General features: G+C 38.8%; 1 protein-coding gene across 3 annotated transcripts in view; it reads left to right on the top strand.

Moving 5' to 3' along the window:
- LOC139713194 (adapter molecule Crk-like) overlaps window positions 1–19,827 on the top strand; it is a 47,689-nt gene extending 27,862 nt beyond the window's left edge. For 2 of the 3 annotated variants that reach the window (XM_071624943.1, XM_071624941.1), the window contains 3 exons: window positions 8,711–8,884; window positions 11,513–11,620; window positions 15,532–19,827. In XM_071624943.1, coding sequence (XP_071481044.1) covers window positions 8,711–8,884; window positions 11,513–11,620; window positions 15,532–15,729 — 480 coding nt within the window. In that variant the 3' untranslated portion in view covers window positions 15,730–19,827. The remainder of the gene's footprint in view (window positions 1–8,710; window positions 8,885–11,512; window positions 11,621–15,531) is intronic. The other variant, XM_071624942.1, reaches the window with a different exon arrangement.
- The last annotated feature ends 2,222 nt before the right edge of the window (window positions 19,828–22,049 follow it).

Here is a 22,049-nt window from a genome sequence, read left to right as displayed (position 1 = left end):
ACTTAATAGACTCACTGGATTTGAACTCAAACCATTTGATCGTGAAGCAGATCATATGCTACCGATAGAGCCATCATGCCTTTCATTTTGTTAAAGCCTGCCACACACTATGCGACTTTCAGTCGCACGACTAGGTGACTGTGGATCTGAAATAAATAAGCGTGTTTATTCTGAGGCTATTGTGATTTATTTTAGATCCAAAGTCTGTCAGTCATGTGACTGAAAGTCGTACAGTGTGCGGTGGCCTTGAGAGTGAGCACATTTCGTTACATCACTCTGGTTTAATACAGATTGGCACATTACAACTGAGTGCGAAAGTACATTGTGCAATGTCTGTTGTATGACAGTTTTCAAGGCTTTCTACGCACAGGGTGAATGCCATCAAAATCAGGGCCCTATTGTGTGAGTAAGTTTATATGCATATTTCAAAGGGATTTGTTGCTGTAATCACTATGGCAACAGCCAATCAGCTCTTGGGATTCCCTGAACGTTGCACGGCTTGGGCGCTTCAGTTTACAGCCATAATCGCAGCTAGGACTCTGTGTAGACACTCACCCACAAAAGAGAATGCGTTGAGAAATGGTCTTATACTGTACCAGTCCTGCTGGTGTCCTTTTTTCTGTACAAAGTTGATATGATTTTTAAGCTGCTTGTAAGTGAGAGGGTGAAGTACAATGTAACATCAGGGCAAAGTACAATGTATGTTACTTGGGAGAAACCCGTGTTCATTTTGAGCGAAACTGCTGGCTGGTGTAGAGCAGCTGACGTGCATGTTTTTACGATATTTGTTTTATATACCTCCAACCCGAGAGGTTCACAGGCATTACTTAATGATGTCTTCAGGTTGTGTGTCCATTCATTTGTCACACATGTCAATAATCATTGCAGTTTCAGAGAAACTTCCTTGGTAACCTACAGCGACAGGTGTGCTATCACAGGAGATGTACTTTGTACCGTATAGTAGGTGGGCTGGTATAGATTCTGAAAGGCATGGTGTAGTATTGGTGGAGATGAGGTTCGGGCTTTTAACTTTTTGCAAGATATCAAGAAACCACAATATAAAACAGTACAAAGCATACCATTCTAAAAGGGATTCAAAGGTCATTTGATGAAAATCGGTTTTGGAATGACTGAGACATCCAAAAACAAAGTTAAAAAAGTGAGTGAATAAATGATGGATCCCACCTTTTATTGGGATTGTTCTGTTTTGGATATCTCAGCCATTTCGAGGCCAATTTTTATCAAATAAATGTTGAATTCCTCTTCGATAATTACATCCTCCTTCACATTTCAAGAGAGGTTTCTCATTATCTCACAAAAAATATGTTAGAAACCTGAAGTTACAAGTGTAGATCTCAACCAAAACTATACATCAAGCTCTTTAAATCCCTCAAGGTCAAAGGTCACTAAAGTCTGGCTTGAATGGGCAATCTTCAGAGATAGAAATCAAGCAGAAAATTATCCGTTTCTGCAGAGCAAATTAGAGATTATTTCCTGATTTGATATTAATAAAAAGTGATCATCATGATCAGTGAATTTTATAATCAAAATGAATCCCCATGTTCATGGACATTTACACATGTGTGTGTATTGATTGCTTGAGAAATAGAGACCTGTAGACTGGGGCAATTGAGTCACTCCAGTCTTCGTCATCAATAAGATAAAAGTTTTTTTTTTTTTTTTTTTTTCTAAGGAGAGTTAAGATGACTTTTTAAAACATTTGATTTCAGTTACATCCATGACAGCTCCAGTTTTCCCACTTTCTTTTCAAAATACATTTTTTCCGTATTTTTTTAAATTATTATTGTAAAATATACACAAAGATGTATGTGTTTCTTTATAATTCATTTGCTTATTTTGAATATAGTATTCATCTATATACAACTGTATTTGTTTATTTATTTGTTTTATATTCAAATTGATTTTTTTTTGTTTTTTTAGCATTAGTGTAAATTTTTTGATCTGCACAAATTGGCATTCTCAAGTGCTGTATCGATGTAGCAAAATAGGAAACATGATTTTCAAATCTTTGATTTAAATACATCTGTAGCTCTGGTATTATTTGTACAAGTGCACCTTTGTTAAAGCTATCTCAATCTTAAAGACAATTTTCCCATGCACAGTATGAAGTGTGGGAGAAAGTTTGCTTGCATCTCCTCCAGCCATACAGTAACTATGCAGTTGCATCGTGTCAACTTAAGGGTTATTAATGAGTAATTTTGTTCGACAACCCAGCAGAAGATGTGCTTGGGTCCGCTCTCATCAAGTGGTACGATACTAGCGTTCTGCTTTGAAGGCGAGCGTACCTCGTAGCCGCACTTTCCGCGAGGTATGCGATTCGGCGGAGTTCGGACGAGGGAACAATGTCAGCTGTATGCAAATGAGCCACTTGTAGGCACACAGCAGCAGGCTTGTGTATCGATCCATCCCCGTCAAAACTGATGTGGACCTATTGCAGATAATGGCCTGTCCTAAATGACGGATTTAAGTTTTAGATACTTTAAATTCAGTGTGATAAGATGAAATGATTGCACATCCAACCCCTTTAAGCACATTAAAGGCACTGTTCAACAATGTTCCCATTCTGAGCTGAATGATCCTGCAATATGCTATGTACAGTGCATTCCCGTTTAATACAAGGAACATGGTTATAACAATTTTGTTGTTGTGTTCACGCATGATAACATCATACAGCTCAGTTTTCAGAGTTTGACAATTACACTTTGTATCTGAAACTGATACCCTAATTCAAACAGTGTCTTTGAGTACCTGTGTGTAGGGGGTTTGGGAGGGGGGGGGGGGTTGGTGGGGGATGTATTATAAAGTTGGTGAAAATGTCTGATTGTATTGTTGCAGCATTTTGTGTGTATGGCTACATTTGGTGTCTCTATACGTCTTGGTGTTAAAACTTGGATTTAGAAGACACAAGTCTCACTATTTCCAACCAAAACAATTACATTTAAAAAACAATGGAAACAAATGAACACTCTGCAATCAGAAGGCACAACATAATTCATTAAAAGTCATTTTTTACACCTGTACACTGTGTACATGAAGATACCATAATTGCTTTTAGCGTGTGTGGCTCTTGGTTTATTAGTCAAGAGCAATAAAATGCAAATTAGCTGCTGGCGATAATGTCACACTCACTTACTTCCTGCAATAGCTTGCACCACAAGTTGTAAATACACAGGACTTCTCTGAACTTAACCTCATGAGGTCGAGATAAACTTTGATATAAAAGGGATGGTATAGTTTTGGTGGAGATTAGGATTGGGTTTTTAACTTTTTTGCGTGATGCCAAGAAATCATGTATAAAATAGTACCAACCATACCATTCTGAGAGGACTTCAAAGTTTATTTGATGAAAATCTATTTTAGAACATTGTATGAGACATCCAAAAACAAAGTAAAACAAAGCCATCATAATAAAAGGTGGGTCCTACAATGTACCTTTTATTAAAGGATCCTGCTGTTTTAGATATCTCAGCCATTTCAAAACCAATTTTCACCAAGTAAATGTTGAATTCCTCTTGGAATTACATGTTCTTTCACATTTCATTTAAGTTTTACATTATCTCACTAAAAATATTAGAAACCTGAAGTTACAGATTTACAGTTGGAGGTCTCAACCAATACTATACAATCCCTTTAATCATTTCATGTAGAAACCTGCTTGAGTATACTGGGGACTACTGGGCTTCAGTGTGTTAATGAATCCTGCACATTTCATCAGTACAGAGTTGGCATCATTTTAAAAGCATTATCAATTTCTCTCAAAGAGGTAGTTCCAGTTCACTTAATCCATGGGGGGGGGGGGGGGGGAGTGAAAAATCTTAAATATTAAGAAAATATACCAGCTACATTGAAGTATCAGGGGCGGATCCAGGGAGGACCGCAACCGGCGCACGCCCCCCCCCCCCCCCTTTATTTTTTGTTGAAGCAAAAGAAATAAAAAGGAAAAAATGGGGGGAGGGGTGTGTGCGCCCCCCCCTTTAATTTTGTAAACGCGCCCCCTCTTTACGGAATTCCTGGATCCGCCCGTGAGTATTGTGAGATAATGTCACTCTCACTTCTTTTGAATAAATTTGCATACATCATGCAAATGTGTGCAACATCCTTGTTCCAACAATTTTCCCTTAAGTGTTTCCAAAAATTTTCATTTGATTTACTTGAATTAAATCAATAACATAATGATTATAATATACTGAGTATTACAAGAAGTACATAATTTCTACCACAAGTTGAAAACAGAATGGCAATTGTATGCAATAGCTTGAAAACACTGATCTAGAACATCATTGTAAAAAAAAAAAAAAAAAATGCTAGCTTTTAGAATAAAACAGTATCAGCATCAGCTTCTTACTCCCATCAGTTTCGTAATACATAGACTACGATGTACAGCCAATTTTCATTAAAAATTAATTTACAATGTTTTGTTTGGTTGACTATTACCCTTTAACTGATGATAGTAAATATATATACATGTATGAATGTATAACCTTGACATTTCATAACTTCCTCATTTGCTGATCATCATTACAAACAGTATAACCCTATATACAGTCATAATCTGGTACAAGCAGCAGAGACTCCAACTCTCCCGTTTTCGACGGGAGATCTCCCGCTGAAAACCCATTTTTGCAAAATCTCCCGTTCTCCCGCTTGAGATTTAATTTCTCCCGCCCTGGCTCTTTGTCTCCCGTTGGAAAGGATTTCTTACTTATTTCTATCGTATGTTGAAAAAATAAGCCTTAGATAGCACCAGAAAACATCTACATGTAGAACCCTGGGAATTTCGCGCTTCGCACACATCAAGTTGGAGTTTCTCGTTTGCTAAGGGTTTCAGGCGGGAGAATCTCCAGATCAGAAGGCGCTTGGGGTTGGAGTCTCTGAAGCAGTGTGATTTTGTTCACGAAATTGGAATTATGGTATGAGAGAGCTCGGAAAGTGCCCCCCCCCCCCCCTTACCTGACAATAAAGGAAAAACATTATAGTTTTCAAAAGCGCTCAAAATGCATCGTCTGTCCTCTGGAATTTGCTTGCAAAATATATCGAGAGGGTCTGCTAGCGTGACCCGTATAGTGCTGATGCCGAATACAGCACAAAAACATCAATTTACAGTACAGACAGCATACCTTTTTTGCTAATAAGTGTGTATACGTACATGTGGCTCATATTTTCGCTGTCAACCTACTGAAATTGAGTAAATGACGCCGTTAATTCATACATTTCTTTACACATAACATTTTGTCTGTATTAGGGCATAAATCAACAGTTTCTGCCAGTTGTATGACAACTACACGTATTCTTTACCTTTAAATCGCTTAACTGCAGTTTTATGGAGCCTTGCAGCCCTGGTGTGGTGTATTGTGTCAATACCAAATGCAGCAGTAAAAGATCAGCTGCAACTCGAGTAATAACTGTTGACAAAACGTTTGGAGGATTTTTTTTTTTTATGATGTCATGCAATGATGTGGAAAGTTTGAGTCATTATTGAGGAAGTGCCATTCATACACAAATATTGTGTAACTATACATTCTAGTATAGATGGTGTGTATATAATGCGTGTGGGATTCTGTTTATAAATTTTCATATAATACATGTAGCTTCATCAGATAGCACCTATTCTCTTCTATCTTGATGATGACGTCTTTGACATTTGGACAATTTCTGTTGAGTACCATCATTTAATCCTAACTATTAAGGCGGAGGGGGCCTGTTCTTTGACATTCCGCGTGATGTATCGCCATTGCAAAAAGCTGTCGCCATGATGTTTCATGACTTTTTTCTTTCAAGTCTCCTTCATCTTTTGACACCAAATCTGCGACGTCTGGGCACTCGGTTCCAAAGTTACGCATAATGTACATGTGCTTGCATGTCAGACCAAAAATTGCTCAAAAACACAAATTCTTGTTACAATTTCATTCCAAATTGTGCGTACAGTCAAATTTCATAGAAGCAGGATTATTTTTGGGTTTTATTGATTAAAATCAATCAATACCACATTTTCATGCTTGGAACAATGATGCGGACAAATTTCATTCAAAAAACAATGAAAAACAAACAGTCAAAAACAAAGAAAAACATGAGAAATTTAAAAAAATAAACACATACTTGAGAAATTTGTGTAATGGCACAATTTCTTTGTTATCTACAGAACACTAGAAAGAATATTTACGCAAATAAAAAAAAGATGTGCCTGATTTAGGCTGTATTTAGTGATTTATAGCAAATCAACCAATGCTGTAAACCCGACCCCTTTCAATTTTTTTTTTTAAACTCGCACCAAATGTTCCCCAAAGTGTCTGATGGAAGATTCTGAAATATTTTGCCCAAAGGTCAAACAGTTGCTCAGATACGACTCCCTTAATAGCAACCAATGTGTGGTCGAACAACTGAGTTTAAATAAAATTTGCCATTTTTGATTGACTGCTGCAACCAAGTTAGATGAGTTACATTGCTCATTTTATGTAAACTGGAAGAACATTTCCTTTAACTTAACTTTAATTTCACAAATGACTTGGATCTGACTATCCATTATTGCGCATGACGTCACTGAAAATGGTGTTAAGCTTCAAAGTTAAATGTTTTTGGGTGCATGTTTGGAAGCTGATAACTTCAAAATTCAATAAGTTTAGAACCCAATATTAAAGACTCTCATTGCTGTACAGACGTACCAAAAATCGGCCAAAAAGTATCTGTCATGTTCTTGTAGGGCGCCCTCAAACTTTGATTTTTCAAGTTGCCAAGGTCAAGGTCACAAATCATCACTCATCCCATCGAGGGGCGACACCAATTTTTGTGTATTGATACCTACATTGTATATAGTGGTATACTGGCATTCCAACAGCTAATGAATAATGTCTGAAGTTTAAATGTTTCGAAACTGATATGGTGGGACACAAGAGCCCAGCTATTATAGAGCTTCCTCAAACTACACAGTCATCCTTGGAAGAAAAAAAAAAGGAAAACCGTAAAGATATACAACACATTAATACATGTACAACAAAGGTTTACGCAGAAGTTAATATGGGCACAGACTCACTTGTAATCAGATATTAACTGTAAAAGGACGCTGTGTTCAATCACTGTACTGGGTTTCACCAGACATTGATGCATGATGGACTTGTCCCAAAGATGAAACACTATACACATTTGGCAGGCCTTGAAGTATTGGTAAAAGGAGCTGCAATAAACCGTATCATTGCCTGTGGGAGGACTATAACCACTTTACCTTGAAGTCAATATAAAGCAAACTGTGTCATGTGATCTGAGGTCCTTAGCAGGGGCTGTACTTTGTATATTACTGTATCTGACTATTTGTAAGAGCGGCCGACCTTTACGGGTAGAAGATGTACAAATTGTATTTCACTTCACATCATTTCAAATGAGGCAGTATTGAGAGTATTAAAAGATATTGGAGAGAGAGAGAGAGAGACATCTCAGTGACAGAAAATAAATATTTTTTTTTTCTGTACAGTGGATCGCTTTCTAAAAGGTGCATGTATTAGTGTCTGGTTGTGCTTTGTGTATAAACTTCAGGACAACTCAACCTTCGGTGCTGTTGAAAAATATGTATGAGTGTAATGTATAGTATCTAAAATTGTTTTGCTGCGGAGGTGGTGATTAAGATGCTGGTATTATTTCTTGGCACTTCTCAAGCCTGCCCACATTGCTGGCGGGATGAAGAAGACCTTTGGAAAGAAAAAAAGACGACAGCAACAAAAACCGTGAACAAATGATATGTCAATGAATGTTACACTTAAATATTCTTCATATCGAGAAAGTTTAATACCAAAACGTGAAGGATTTTTTTTTTTTGCATAAATCGTCACCTCATTATCATTCAAATAACAAAATATTGATATATTGGAGAGAGATTGAATACAACTGGTTCAGTTTATTAAATATATGCTTACATGTACTAGTATATAATAAGGCTGGAATTGTATGATCCATGTAATTTCTCATGCGGGAGAAAAACCAACAGTTTAAATTTTCAGAAATGTGCTGCAATTTACAGATAGTTTGATACTAGTGTAGTGATTGAGGTGCTTTTGTGAAAAATTTTGCAATCAAAACAAATGATATTGTGATATGAAACAAAAGAGTGCAAGTGGAAGAGAATATTACATTTCACTGTATATAACTCTAGCTATGAATAATGTAAGTTTTGATAAGAATATTCAGCAACAAACCACTGAAACATTCTTTTTTTCATAGTGTGGTCTAAAACATCATTTTCTGAGCTGTATCATTATACAGATTTTAGAAAAAAAAATGATAGTGATGTTCTCTTCGTGATATACAGAGATCAAAGAAATATAATAGAAAAGAATAGTGTACTATTAATGCAATGTGATAGGCATATCAGAGATCTCAACTGTTGCTTTTTTCTTTTTCTTTTTTTTTTTTTTGGGGGGGGCAGTATTTTTTACTGGTTTTTGCCAAAAGTACCGCAGGTTTCTTGTATTACTGCACATGTCTGGTTTAGTATTAAAATACACTGCCCTCTCGCAAAGCCTTTTCACCCCTCAGAATATGACAACACTGTTTATCCTTTGTACTGTTTTCAACCCTGTAATATACAATGTACCAGGTACCAGCATGTCAATATGCGTAGGAATTTGTGACAGGTTCAGTGTAGATAATCAGTGAGTCTTAAACTTTTGTCTGCTTTTTTTTTTTTTTTTTTTTTTGCGTGCAGGATCCCGATGACCTCCCGGCCCAGAAGAATGAGATTCTGACACTGGTCAACCGGGATGAGCAGGAGTGGTGGACGATGCGCAACTCGAGGGGACAGGAGGGACAGTTCCCCGTTCCCTGGATGGAGCCAGTGAGTTCGGGACAGGGTGACCGTGTGGATGAGATGACCGCTAGGGTACCTGATTTTGGTTGACCTTGTTCCTGTTTAATATGATATTGGCTTTACATTTTTCTGGATGTGCCCGTTCATATCAGCCTCATATTGATAAGAATAGTCTAAGACGGCTAGTTTTTGGATGTAGGATAGTTTTGATGGAGAATTTCCTTAACCCGTTGAGGACGAGTCCCGAGTATACTCGGGCTGGTGTCTATGGGAAATGCGTGTTGTAGCAAAATCAGTCCGTCCTCAACGGGTTAAAGGCTATATATCCCTGTTGTAAACGTCCGAAAATTTTGTGTGGTTGAAGAAAATTGTTTCCCGTTAATTTGTATGAAATCTTACAGTAATACACCTTAGAGTTTTCGAAAATGAAATTAAAAGAACACACCCCAAATACACTTTCTTTGTGTGCCTAGAATAACCGATGGAATTTTTCCAGGGTCCAAATGAATTAACTGGAGAGAATGTTATTGTTTTTCCCTCCATCACAAAGAAGTTTGCAGTCTGAGGAAGGGTCTGAAACACTTACTTCTACAACACACCAGTTTATGGAAAGAATCTAATTTTCAGGGGGTGCAAAAGGGACTTGTGAGGTGTAACCCCGTCAGTGCTTTGAGTTCTGATTTACATAGAAAGCTCCATCACGTTGTGCACGCTGTTCAACGTCCTGGCACTGAAAGGATTTATGAAGGCAGAGCTTGGGAGTCGCCCTGGTTCTACAGCAGGCTGCCCACAAAATTAAATGAGTCTTTATGTGTCCTACCAAAAGTACATACATCAAGCCTCCCTGTTTTGTTGAATTATAATCGTCTGTTGAGGCACATGTATTACCATGCCCAAGTATTTGTTGTCCAATTGCTCAGTGGAAATGGTGTAATGTTGGTGTGTGGGCATTGGCACACACCCCTTCCCCCTCCCCTCTCTAATAAGGGTGCAAGATCAGACTCAACATGGGGCAAAGGCCTGCGCCCTAGCTTAAAGATGGAACTGGGATGACCAGAGAAAATAAATGGTGCTCGATGTTTGCTCCCTTTGTTTTAGGGAGATTTGACACATTCCTGATTCTGACTTGAAAATTCAACAAAATATGATACCCTTTCAAGAGGATTAGATTAGTGAGGCAGATAACACATGTAAATGGTTAAATTTGATATTTTATTCATTCCCAACCTGTTTTCTTCAATCACAAAACACTCTGTGTGTACAGCAGACTGGTGACCTGAAAGATAACATGTGATTGTCATTGAACCAAAATCTGAAAACGTGCAAATTCTTTGTCTACTGGACGAGCTGAAATTTTCGCGGTGGTTTTATTTTTCGTGAATTGCTTTTGAATCGCAAAAATAACAACATACGAAAATAACAACGCGCGAATAGCTAAGTTCAGTTAGACCCTCACAACTGCAAAATTAACAACACGCGAAAATGTCCTCCAAGTAGCAATTCGCGAAAATATATGTACAGTATGTGAAAATTTCAGCTCATGCAGTATTTGCTTTTGTCTTTGAAAGAAAATTAAGTAGGATGCTGTGAGGCTATGAAGAATGAATACTAGAATCTCTTTATTTCAGTCTGTTCTGTATCAAGAGTACTGCTGTGCTCAGCTGAAGGAGCCTGCACAGAAGGGAACCTTTGACCGCTTGTAAAATGGGGGTCCTTATACCACCTTACCAACTCTGACCCTCTCCCATTCTCACCATCTGTGTCTCTGTCTCTCATCTCTTTCACTCATCTCTTTCTATTTCCCTTTCTCTTTCTCTTTCTCTTTCTGTTTCTGTTTCTATTTCTATTTCTATTTCTATTTCTATTTCTATTTCTATTTCTCTTTCTATTTCTATTTCTATTTCTATTTCTCTTTCTATTTCCCTTTCTCTTTCTCTTTCTCTTTCTGTTTCTGTTTCTATTTCTATTTCTATTTCTATTTCTCTTTCTCTTTCTATTTCTATTTCTATTTCTCTTTCTATTTCCCTTTCTCTTTCTCTTTCTCTTTCTCTTTCTGTTTCTATTTCTATTTCTATTTCTATTTCTATTTCTATTTCTATTTCTCTTTCTCTTTCTCTTTCTATTTCTATTTCTATTTCTCTTTCTATTTCCCTTTCTCTTTCTCTTTCTCTTTCTCTTTCTATTTCTATTTCTATTTCTATTTCTATTTCTATTTCTATTTCTCTTTCTCTTTCCATTTCCATTTCCATTTCCATTTCCATTTCCATTTCCATTTCCATTTCCCTTTCCCTTTCTCTTTCTCTTTCTCTTTCTATTTCTATTTCTATTTCTATTTCTATTTCTATTTCTATTTCTATTTCTATTTCTATTTCTATTTCTATTTCTATTTCTATTTCCCTTTCTCTTTCTATTTCTATTTCTATTTCTATTTCTATTTCCCTTTCTATTTCTATTTCTATTTCTATTTCTATTTCTATTTCTATTTCTATTTCCCTTCTCTTTCTCTTTCTATTTCTATTTCTATTTCTATTTCTATTTCTATTTCTATTTCTATTTCTCTTTCTATTTCTATTTCTCTTGCTCTTGCTCTTGCTCTTGCTCTTTCAATTTCAATTTTAATTTTAATTTTAATTTCAATTTCAATTTCAGTTTCAATTACAGTTTCAATTTCAATTTCAATTTCAATTCCAACACCTGCAGATAAAGACTGATCCCCCGCCGGAGGTCTACCGCACCGTCACCTCCTACGGCAGAGCAATACAGAGGAGAATTCCCAGTGCCTACGACACAACGCAATTAAAACTGGAGGTAAAATCTGGCTATTAAAGGTGCATGGTTTTAGTCAAATGTATACGCAGGCGCATGGCGCAAGTTTCCTATAGAGACCTATGCTATCGACTCCTCTTTGGCGCTTACGCTTTGGCCCACTTCCCCGAGTCTGAAGAAGTCCGATTCACAGTAGTCAGTGGTCGGATCACAGTTCGGCTCATGATTCGGCTGAGGGGGATGACAGCTTTAGCAAAGTTCTTTTGTGATGTCATAATAACAAGCACATATGCATGCACCCTGGCATTACTACAGACTGCGCAATGCGCAGAGAAGACAACGAAGGCAACGTTACTTGGCAACAGCTACGCACTTTACTCTTGATGACAGGTCAACTTCGGTAATCTTCGTATCAATGCTAACGGTGATCGGCAGTATCATCAACAGCGCCCTCTACACTTCTGGGACTATGCCCCTTTAAAGACAATGATCACTGAAATTGCGGGGAGTGGGTAGGAGGGAGGTATAAAAGTTAATACTCTGGTCATAGAGAAACTGTGTGCCTGTGATGGGCTATACTATACAGTGTAGTACTGTATACGGCATATGTGACAATGCACCTCAAAACAAACAAAAAGTCGCCAGACATGATTTTTTAGTTAAGCCTATATTCTGAAAGAACAGACTTTAAGCTTTAAAATGATGTATAACTCAAATCAAATGGACTCTCCTAACCTATCTAAATATTGGAAAGAAAGCACAAACTCAGGAAAAGCGTGAACTGAGAAAAGAGGCTCTGAAGTACAGTGTCTATTCAAGCGCTTAATCTTTACCAAACCGTGTTGGCTGTGTGATGAATGGCACAAAAAACAGGAAGTAAACCACCAGAGTAACAACAATAAAGGGATTATCAGATTAAACTGAAATTAAGCACGCCTCATTAACATATTCTGTCCATAATCAATACCAATTTTCAAAGCAGTAGCACTAGCCTTTCAAAAGTTATTAGAGTTGAAAGTGAAGAGTGTGGACAAGGTTTTTTTTTCAGAAATGAAAAAGGGATTCTAAAGACACACCTAATCACACTATTCTACCAAAAATGTTCCAGATAAACTGCTAAAAAACACACTTTCCTGCCCGTTTTATGGTACCGAATTTTAGCATAATGTAAAAGAAGACCTGCTCTTTCAGAAAATATGAAAAAGTAAAGTTCGGCTAGGTTGACCTATTTCACTTATTTTCAGTCCTCACGCAAAATCAGTGTGTGCGACTTTATGTTCGTTTTGAGGTGCACGGTCACATATATTCTGCGAGTCTAAATTTTCGCGAATCGGGACTTCCCGATGATTTCGCGAGTGGTTAAATTTGCGATCGTGGAGTACTGTACTGAGAAATATATACGTGTACAGTACTGTACAGAGAAATGTATACATGTGCGTCGCATTATATCAGGATCAGAGTCATTATTTTCCTGTGTCTTTAATTTCGGGAATAGCTCCTGACTCAAGAAATTCGCAAAAATAAGAACCTCTCACACAAAAATATCCACATTTACAGTAGAGTAAAATCAGACATAGGAGCTGCCTAGTCTCGTAGATTCCGCATTAAGCTCTACAAAACCCAAACATCTAGAAGTCTGCCAGATTTGGGAAACTACTTTTGCCTGTGGAGATGATTATAATTTGTAGCACACAAATAGTATTTCCCTCAGTTTGATGTGTGACTACTGGAAGGCAAGCCATAGTCATAGTATGTACCGCTATTGGCTTGATAGAGCTTTGATTATAACTTCCTCTGGAGAGGAAGATATTGAGAGAGTTTTCTCCATCGCTGCCCCTCCCCACCCTCTCCTCCTATCACATCCCCCACTCCCCCTTACCTCTCACCTTTTCCTCATCCTCCACCCCTCCTCCCCATCTCAACGCTCCCATCTTTCTACTGCTGTTCAACCACCACCCTTTCCCACTGTTCCCTCCCCACCCCCTCCTCCCTACCCTTCCCTGGCCTTTCCTCTACTGTTCCTTCCACTATTCCTCTACCATCCCCCACCCTAACCCAACCCTTATCCCATTCTTCTCCCTTACCCTATGTTCCCACCCTTCTCTCACAGTGTTTCCCCCTTGCCCAACCTTGCCCCACCCAGCAACCCTTTCCTCACCCTTTCCCCACCCTTCCCCCTCCCCTTCCCCCCCCCCTTTCCCCACCTAATCCTCACCCATCCTCACCCTTTCCCCCACCCTTTCCCTACCATTTTCCCATCCTTTCCCACTCTTTCCCCACTCTTACCCCACTCTTTTTCCCACCTTTTCCCCATAATTTTCCCCTACCCTTTTCCCTACCCTTTCCTCACTCTTTCCCCACCCTATCCCCCACCCTTTTCCCACCGTATCCCCCACCCTTTCCCCACCCTATCCCCACCCTTTCCCCACTGGGCAAACAGGCTCTAAACAGACTTTGGGTAGAAGAAAAAACAAAGCAAAAAAAAAAAAAAAAAAATCAATCTGCTCTTGTCACATTTCTGTTTTACTGGTATTTGGTAAATTGATTGTTTTCTCCTTTTTTTTTTGGGGGGGGGGGGGGTGGGGGGGGGGGATACCAGTTGCCATGGCACTCAACACTGGGATGCAATCTCGATGGTCATCCCCTGTAATAATGTTGTGATGAAGAGAGTTGATACACTGCCATTACTTCTTCACAGACTTTGGAATTGATGCTGATTTGCTTTGACAGAGATTCCATTTCACATCCACTTTGCTCAGAGTGGATTTTTATTACAGTCAAACCCGCCTTTGATAGCGGCCACCTGTCTATACCAGCCACTGAAAAATCCTCCGGAGAGAAAAGTCCTGTTAAAGACCCTGTGTATAGTGGCCACATGTCTAATGTGGCCAGCGAACAGAAAATATGAAAATTCTACATGCTGTCATTTTTCTAGTGTAATGAAAGAGCACTTGACTAACCAATTTTAGAAAGCAGGGGGAATAATTACTACCCTTAACATTATTTCAGTATCAAGTTGATTGACTTTGTGATTTTCATGAAAAATGAATTTTTGTGGAATTCTCTTTACATTTTCTCTATATTGTTGTCTACACATGACGTCATGACCTCTAGTAGTCTCCTTATCCAGTCATTTCAACACTAAAACTTTAAAAATTCATAACTTTTGCGTTGATTGTCCGATTTTCCTTACACTTTCACTGATGTGTTCTCCTAATGTTGCTGCTTTCGCTCACTCCACATTTCTCTTTGGGTTTTGGTTTCCTTTATCAAGGCCTTCATTAAAGACTTTTACTGTCTCATGTTGGTAGAAAATTGTATAACACTAGTTAATGGATACTTTAATTAAGATGTCGTTATAGTATATTCAAGAGATTGTGATAATTGTAATGTTTTTTTCTTTTTGCAGTATATTTTGTAGTACCTCTTTATAAAATATGTCTGTGTTATTATGTGCGTTATGAATTAAGATTTGTTATTATGAATTCAAGCAAGAACTATTAAACCTTGTGCAATTCAAACACTGCCAGAAGATTGAAGGGGTTATCATTGCCCAAGTGCCAAGACCTTGTATCTCATAAATGTCAAATGTTCAGGAGAGCAAAAAATCTTTGGCAGCCAAAGCACTATATCAAATGAGATAACCTTTTCTTTGACATGTCTTGGTGGCTTCATTTTGGGCTATCAAAGGCAGCTACGATTTGCACAGGACGTCACTAAAATGTTTATCTGACCATTAATCTCCCCCCAAAAAGTCATTTTCACCAAAATTTGAGATGCAAGATCTTGTCACCCCAGCAATGTTATGCCAACAGCAGCCAGCTCAGTTATGATATGAAACTAAAATCAATTTTTTTGTTTTCTCTCTCCGACCTCCACTCCCGCCATCCCGCCCCCTTCCTCCTCACCTTTGACCTCAACCCCTCTCCCCCAACGGACTGTGCTGTGAGCAGAAAGGAGACATGGTGAAGGTGTTGAAGCAGCATATGAGTGGCTACTGGGAGGGGGAGCTCCTGAAGGACGGCTCCCAGGGATTCTTCCCTTTCACTTTCATTGAGCTTCTCTCCCAGGAGGAGGCGGACAAAATTTTACAAGGACACAACGCCAACCAGAACGGCACAGACGGAAACTCGCAGCCGAATAACTACTGAGCTGTCGCGATAAGAACTATACAGAGAGAGAGAGAGGGAGAGAACGCTCACAAAAGACAGAACGAAAAAGCAAATCACAGCGAGCGACAAACGTTCGTCGGCGACAACATTTTAAAGGAACGATTACTTTTTGCACCCGACTTAACGCCATCCTGGCAGACACGGAGTGAATCAGGACAGCTTAACGACACAACTGAGTGCTGAGAGCGAGGTGAACAAACTTTCAGTCGCGGCTCTTCTTTGTTTGTTCACCTGAAAGCGTGTCTGTTGGGAAAAACTCACAACACATCAACAGCGCATTCGATGTTTGACTACATATTTTCCTCTCCCCATTTTCTTCGTCATGTTCCTTTCGTTCGCGTGTTTATATGATGGATATTGACAACGAGGATGGCGATGAAGCGACACTGATGACGATGCTTACGATGTCAACAGCGTTACAGATATTATAAGACTTGCTTCTATATACATGTGTATAATAATCATATATCGGCTTAGGGGACGCAGCATTGTTAGCAGCTTTTTGCTCTGTTTTTTATTTTCCTGTCTTCTGTTTTTCGAATATGATGTTACATAGTAATTCGCCCATCTCCATGTTATTGTTGTGTGTTGTTTTTTTTTTTTGAGAGAGAGATAGATAGATGTGGATTTGTCCATTGCTTGAATGTGGACAAAGAGTACGATGACACCTAGCAAATTGAATCACCCTGCGGCACAGCCACTTTAGATGCTGAATCATTCGCAGGAGGCGGCGGGACGTTTGCCACACTGCTCCGGCCAAAGGAATCTGTGCGCTGAGGTGGACGAAAGGACAATCGTGTGAATTACGCAAGCACTTGTGTGCCAGTGTTAGCACGGAGTTGTACACCGTGGTGTTCCCAAGGTAGTAATGCTCGTAGAGTTTAAAAAGGCTACACGAAATTGAACTCACCTGTAGCATGCGTTTACGTAATAATGGTATCGTGTGCAGAATGGGCAAGGTATTGATTTTACTATGGAATGTGTAATAGGTGAGCCAGATAATGTATGCAAATTTATGCGTATCTTTGCTCCAGCTGAGTAAGGATGGGGTACTCACCTCACAGCCATCGACAATGTTTTGCTATTTTTTTGCGTATAGCAAGAATTTGTTATACGCCTTTTGGCTGGTGCTATGTCAGGCAAATTATGGGCACACCGGTGGAGAATTTTCCATAGGTTACTATGCGCCAGCCTTGTAGCAGAAATACAGGTAGAATACGAGTGCTTTTTTTGTAACGTAGTCTGATGATGCGGGTTCATGTAAACTGGGCTTTTGAGATTGACACACTTCCATTCAACCTTGTGATGACAAGTCATCATGACCATCATTCTTCAATGTTGCCAAACGGAAATCTGAATCCACACCAAGACTGACGTAGGCATGAATACGCTGCCAAAGTGTAAAGGTACATGTACTTTCACAGTCGTTGAAACGCAGAGGTGCGAGGTAGCGTAACATTTTAATTGATTCAAGCCATATCATTTTTTTTTTTAATTTTTGGGGAGGAACAACTTTATATGTGACAAATGTTTGCGGTACTTCGAGGCTGTGGAAGTGGTCACCAGTGGTAGAGCCAGTTTGCTTTAGGTCGCATTTTTCTATACATTGTGTCTGTTACCCTGTATCCAATACATCATTGCGTCCAAAAACAATGATTTTGACTCTGTGTTGTCAGCATACACATCTCAAACTGTTTTTTATAGCTCGGCCATTGCCCAACTCAGTCTGTATGACCTTGTGTTTTGGTGCACAATACTAAGTAATAATCCAAAGTCACTGAAAGGTCTCTTAGTGTTCTGGCAACACGAGTGTTGGTGGTGTCATCTTCTGCATGTTAAACAGACTCAAGAGGCGATTGGAAGACAAAATTGTGATGCAAATATATGTGACCCGCTACAACAAAAGTATCCTAAAGTCGCTGAGGGCTGAGGCGAGAAAATTGAATTTGAAGTGAGATCATCAAGATCGCTCAAAACGATCAGATTTCTGTTTTTTTGGCGTAATTTTGTGGTCTCATATGTCTTCTAATAACTGCCGAAATTTCGAAGCTAAATGATGGAAGGAAAGGCAAGAAAATAACATTTTTCCGGGCCATGATTTTCAGACTTTCAACTGAACAGAAACGTGTCTGAAGATTTGAATTTAGCGCCGCAGCTAAACTCCGTCCCTAGCAACGAGGAAGTGATCTTATTGGTCAGTGCGTGACATCCTGATTACTGATTGGCCGTACTAGACCCCTGGCACTCAGCTTGAATGAACATTGCGGAGGTTGCTACGAGCATGTCACCTTCTTTTGTCAAGCGGTGAAAACTGTCTTGCATCCCCTTGATCATGATAGCGTGGGAAGGAAAACTTTGAAGGCGGTTTTCTCGTAACACTGATTTCCTAAACCACTCGACATGCGCTAACAAAATCATGGATATCTCCGCAACCGAGTACTTTTATGACTCGTGTAATATATGAAATTAAAGTGGAAGAGTAAGGGAATAATGTCATGTCATTTTTAGAAAATTGTCCTCCCCCGACTTTCGGATCCTTTTGTTGTAGCGGGTCACATATATATAGAGATATTATGATTGTATATTGCAACAGTGATACCAACAAATAATCATAGTAATATTAATTGGACAGAATTTTTGTCTGATTCCTAATTCTACATCATCCCTTCAAGCCACATGAAGGCCCAAGGCCCGTTGCTCTCGCATTTCGTAATCTTTCACGATGGCGTACTGTGGCAAACGCTGGGCAAGGCGCTCCCAAGATGGCGGTCTTGTGCAACCATTGGCTCGCCACTGAGGGCGCCCCTTCTCTTTAGCAGGGCGGATGACGGTTGACACTATTGAATAGACTTGGCCACGTGTGACAAATATTTGTACTCCAAGCTTACCTTCATGGTCCAACAAAGATTATCAATACAGATATATGTTGGTAGTAAAGTACGACGATCTGTAGTTGGGTCGATGTTGCTATGCATCGGACGTGACTGGTACATGCAAATCGAGTTTAGGAAAGGCGAGCTTTAAAATTGTGCTACTTCGATATAAGATGAGAAAGTCGTGTCTTTGTGTCAATTGGCCTAGTAGTAGGACATGACATTGACTTTTTGCCCTGTTAGATCTTTTAACTGGTTTATTGATGAACGTTAGAGGTCACATATTGGATCGCAAATTGTACAGAATTTTCCCAAAATATTTTGACAAATGAAATATTTTGGAGTCTGGTAAGTGTATGTCCATTGATACACCATTACACCATTGATACCTTGTAGCTGTCACAAATTAATGTATTCTGTTTCCTTTTTTTTTTTTTTTGTCATGAAACACAATCTAGTTTAATTAGGTTATCACACAAATAAAAACAACAACTCTTTTGCGTACACTTGAAATTTGAATGAAATTGAATCATGAAATTTTCCCCATAATTCCTTTCTACTACCTAAATCATGCCGGGCATTTCATATGGAATAGTAGGAAAAGTAGGACTTTGTTGCAATAATTGTTTGGTCATGTCATGTAGAGTGTACCTGGACATGTGGCAGAACAATGCATCCACCTTGTATTGGGTTTCATTTAGTGTCATTGGTTTCATTTTATAAAGTGTAATGGGCTTCATTCTGATAGTGTAATTGGTTTCATTCAGTGTAATGAGTTTCATTCAGTGAAATGATTTTCATTCAGTGTAATGGGTTTCGTTCAGTGTAATGGGTTTCATTCAGTGTAATGGGTTTCATTCAGTGTAATGGATTTTGTTCAGTGTAATGGGTTTTGTTCAGTGTAATGGATTTCATTCAGTTTAATTCATGATTTCACACCAGTGGAAATTGAACACAGAACACAGACAGCTCCATGTGTACCTTTGACACACTAAGCATGTAATCTCTGCTTCTGAAAGAAAAGAAATTGACACCAAGTGTTCATCGAAAATTGATGGCTTCAAAAACCTGCCAATTTTCAGTAATGGACTGCCGTGGTAAAGGCTCAATGTCCATGTCTTATTGTGCAGAAACTCACGTGTTATCAGTTGACTCATATTTCGATTGGCTGTCTTCCTGAAAATTATGGGAATTTCAACTAAAATTCAGGGATGATGGAAATTATAATTTTTTTTTTCATTTGAAAACATGCTTTTGATATGTTGGCACAAACGTGAGCTGCAGTTGTCAAAAACCAAAATCAAATAGGTCTCACAAAGAAGAGAAAATGCAAACGAGAAGAGAGAGAGAGAGAGAGAGATCTTAATAATGTATCGATAGCCGCTGAGATACGTGAGAGGATTTGCCAAATTTCACTGAGCAGTGTGCAAGTCAATGACAGATGTAAAAACAGACCATTAGCTCTCCACTGATGTGTGATCGTCGGGGCTATGTCCAGTAAATGATGGGCTGGACAATTCATAGGCAATGTGTAGTAGCGGTTTGCATTTCACTGGTTATTTAGGGGGCATGATATATTTTTTTCATGATACCAAAAGGCAGAAATATTTTCCTGAGTAATGTGCAGCAGTGTGCATATTTTGAGTTTTGAACCCCCACAAATTCAGTGGGGGACGACGAAATTGTTAAGCTCCCTATAGATATTGCGAGGCTGAGACACGATTACGTATACTGCAAGCCTTATACAAGTGTACCTGTTTTGTAATTGTTACCATGGAAACCATTAAGGTTAGAAATGTTCTTGTGTGTGTGTGTGTGTGTGTGTGTGTGTGCACGCGCATTGGCCCTTCCTAGTTCTTTGCGATACCTCTTGGTAATGCAGGAGGATGTAATGTTTTATTCTTTACCTAGGACATTTTACATTTCATTGAGAAGCTGTGATTTGAAGGGACTGGCTGATGATAATGCTTGTAGATTATTGACAATGCACAGGAGGAATCTTGTTTTAGTACAGGAACTCGCCTCTTCTTGACATGCTGAGCATAAAATGTTTGACACAAACGCAATATTGTACTGGAAATTGATACGATCCTTTGTGCTGTTTAGTACATGCTGCTCATTTAGCAGCTTAAAGACACCTTCTCTTAATTCCGTACCAGGCAGAGTTTGGCTTTCTGATCGGGGAAGATTTCAACGGCAAAGACTTTTCTTTTTTTACAGCAGGAACTTTCATTGTTCACAAATCAGATATGAAAAAAAAAATGATTATAGTTAAGCTTTCAGCCAACATGAATCCACATTTAAGGACTTGGTTTCTATATAGTTCACCTTTTTTTGTATGTAATTTTGGACAAATTCTGTTTTAAACCATGCAGTCACAGTGTATGCGTATGACAATTAGAATATCACAGGTGAGTGTGCACGTTGGTGAACGGGAAATAGAAGTTGGGAATGGGAGCAGACGAACAGCAGTCAGGAATATTGACCAAGAGATCGGTCTGTATCTGATCGTCAGGGAAATGTTCTGCGGAGACTGTGTCTGGCTTCACTAAATCCCCTCCTATACGGAGGAGAGCGATAACGTCCAAAAAATTAAAAGGACTCCTCTGGACAGACGGATCGTTCTATCTATCAGGAATACAAATCAGGCATGTAAATGAAGTAGAGCAGTTGGTGGTGAGAGGAATTACTTTTTTGGGGGAGAAAAAGATGGTTTGAACTTCAACAAAATTCTTCCACTTTGAGGTTCAGACAGGAGGACATTTAGGATTCAAGCACTTTATTTTTAATCCATTCTTTGCCAGGGACTCTGAGTGGTGTGTACAAGACTATGGGGGTTTATGTGCCAGTCAGCATTTACAGCACAGAAAGTCTTAATGAACAAATACCAAAATTTGCATGTTTTTTTTTTTAAACTATTGTCACCTTGTTCTGCACTTCCTCGTATATAATAGCTGCACAATCATCAGGGTACCATAGTGGACGGTCTTCGAGGGCCTGTTATGTAATCGGCTGTGACAGTGTCGTGCCTAATTTCTTTCTAAATTACAATGACTTTTACCCAAAAAAAATGAAATATATGAGAGATGGCAGCATAATGAAAGTCCACTTCATGGCAGGAAAAAAAAATATTAAGATATGATGATGATTATCATTCACAGCATTTGTATGGCATTGTATATCTGTTAAGAAAAAACAGGCAAAAAACAAAAACAGAAACAACATTTAAAGGTGCAGACTCCTCCAGGGAAGTAAGTAAATGTCTGGTGAAAAAAAAAAGATGAGTTCTGTGAGAAGCTTGAAGTGCTCCAAATTGTCAACTTACAATGAAATAATGACCTCAGTCTCTTTGTAATACAAGGACATAAATCTCTTCATGTGAAATAAGGAGAGAAATTGATTTTGTTTTGTCTTTTGCAGTAGTAG

This window comes from Diadema antillarum, unplaced genomic scaffold (genome assembly GCF_040938485.1).
Source record: "Diadema antillarum isolate AM-2024a unplaced genomic scaffold, OU_Dant_1.0 seq00001921_RagTag, whole genome shotgun sequence".
Lineage (NCBI taxonomy): Eukaryota > Metazoa > Echinodermata > Echinoidea > Diadematoida > Diadematidae > Diadema > Diadema antillarum.
This window is presented reverse-complemented; position numbering and strand designations above follow the sequence as displayed.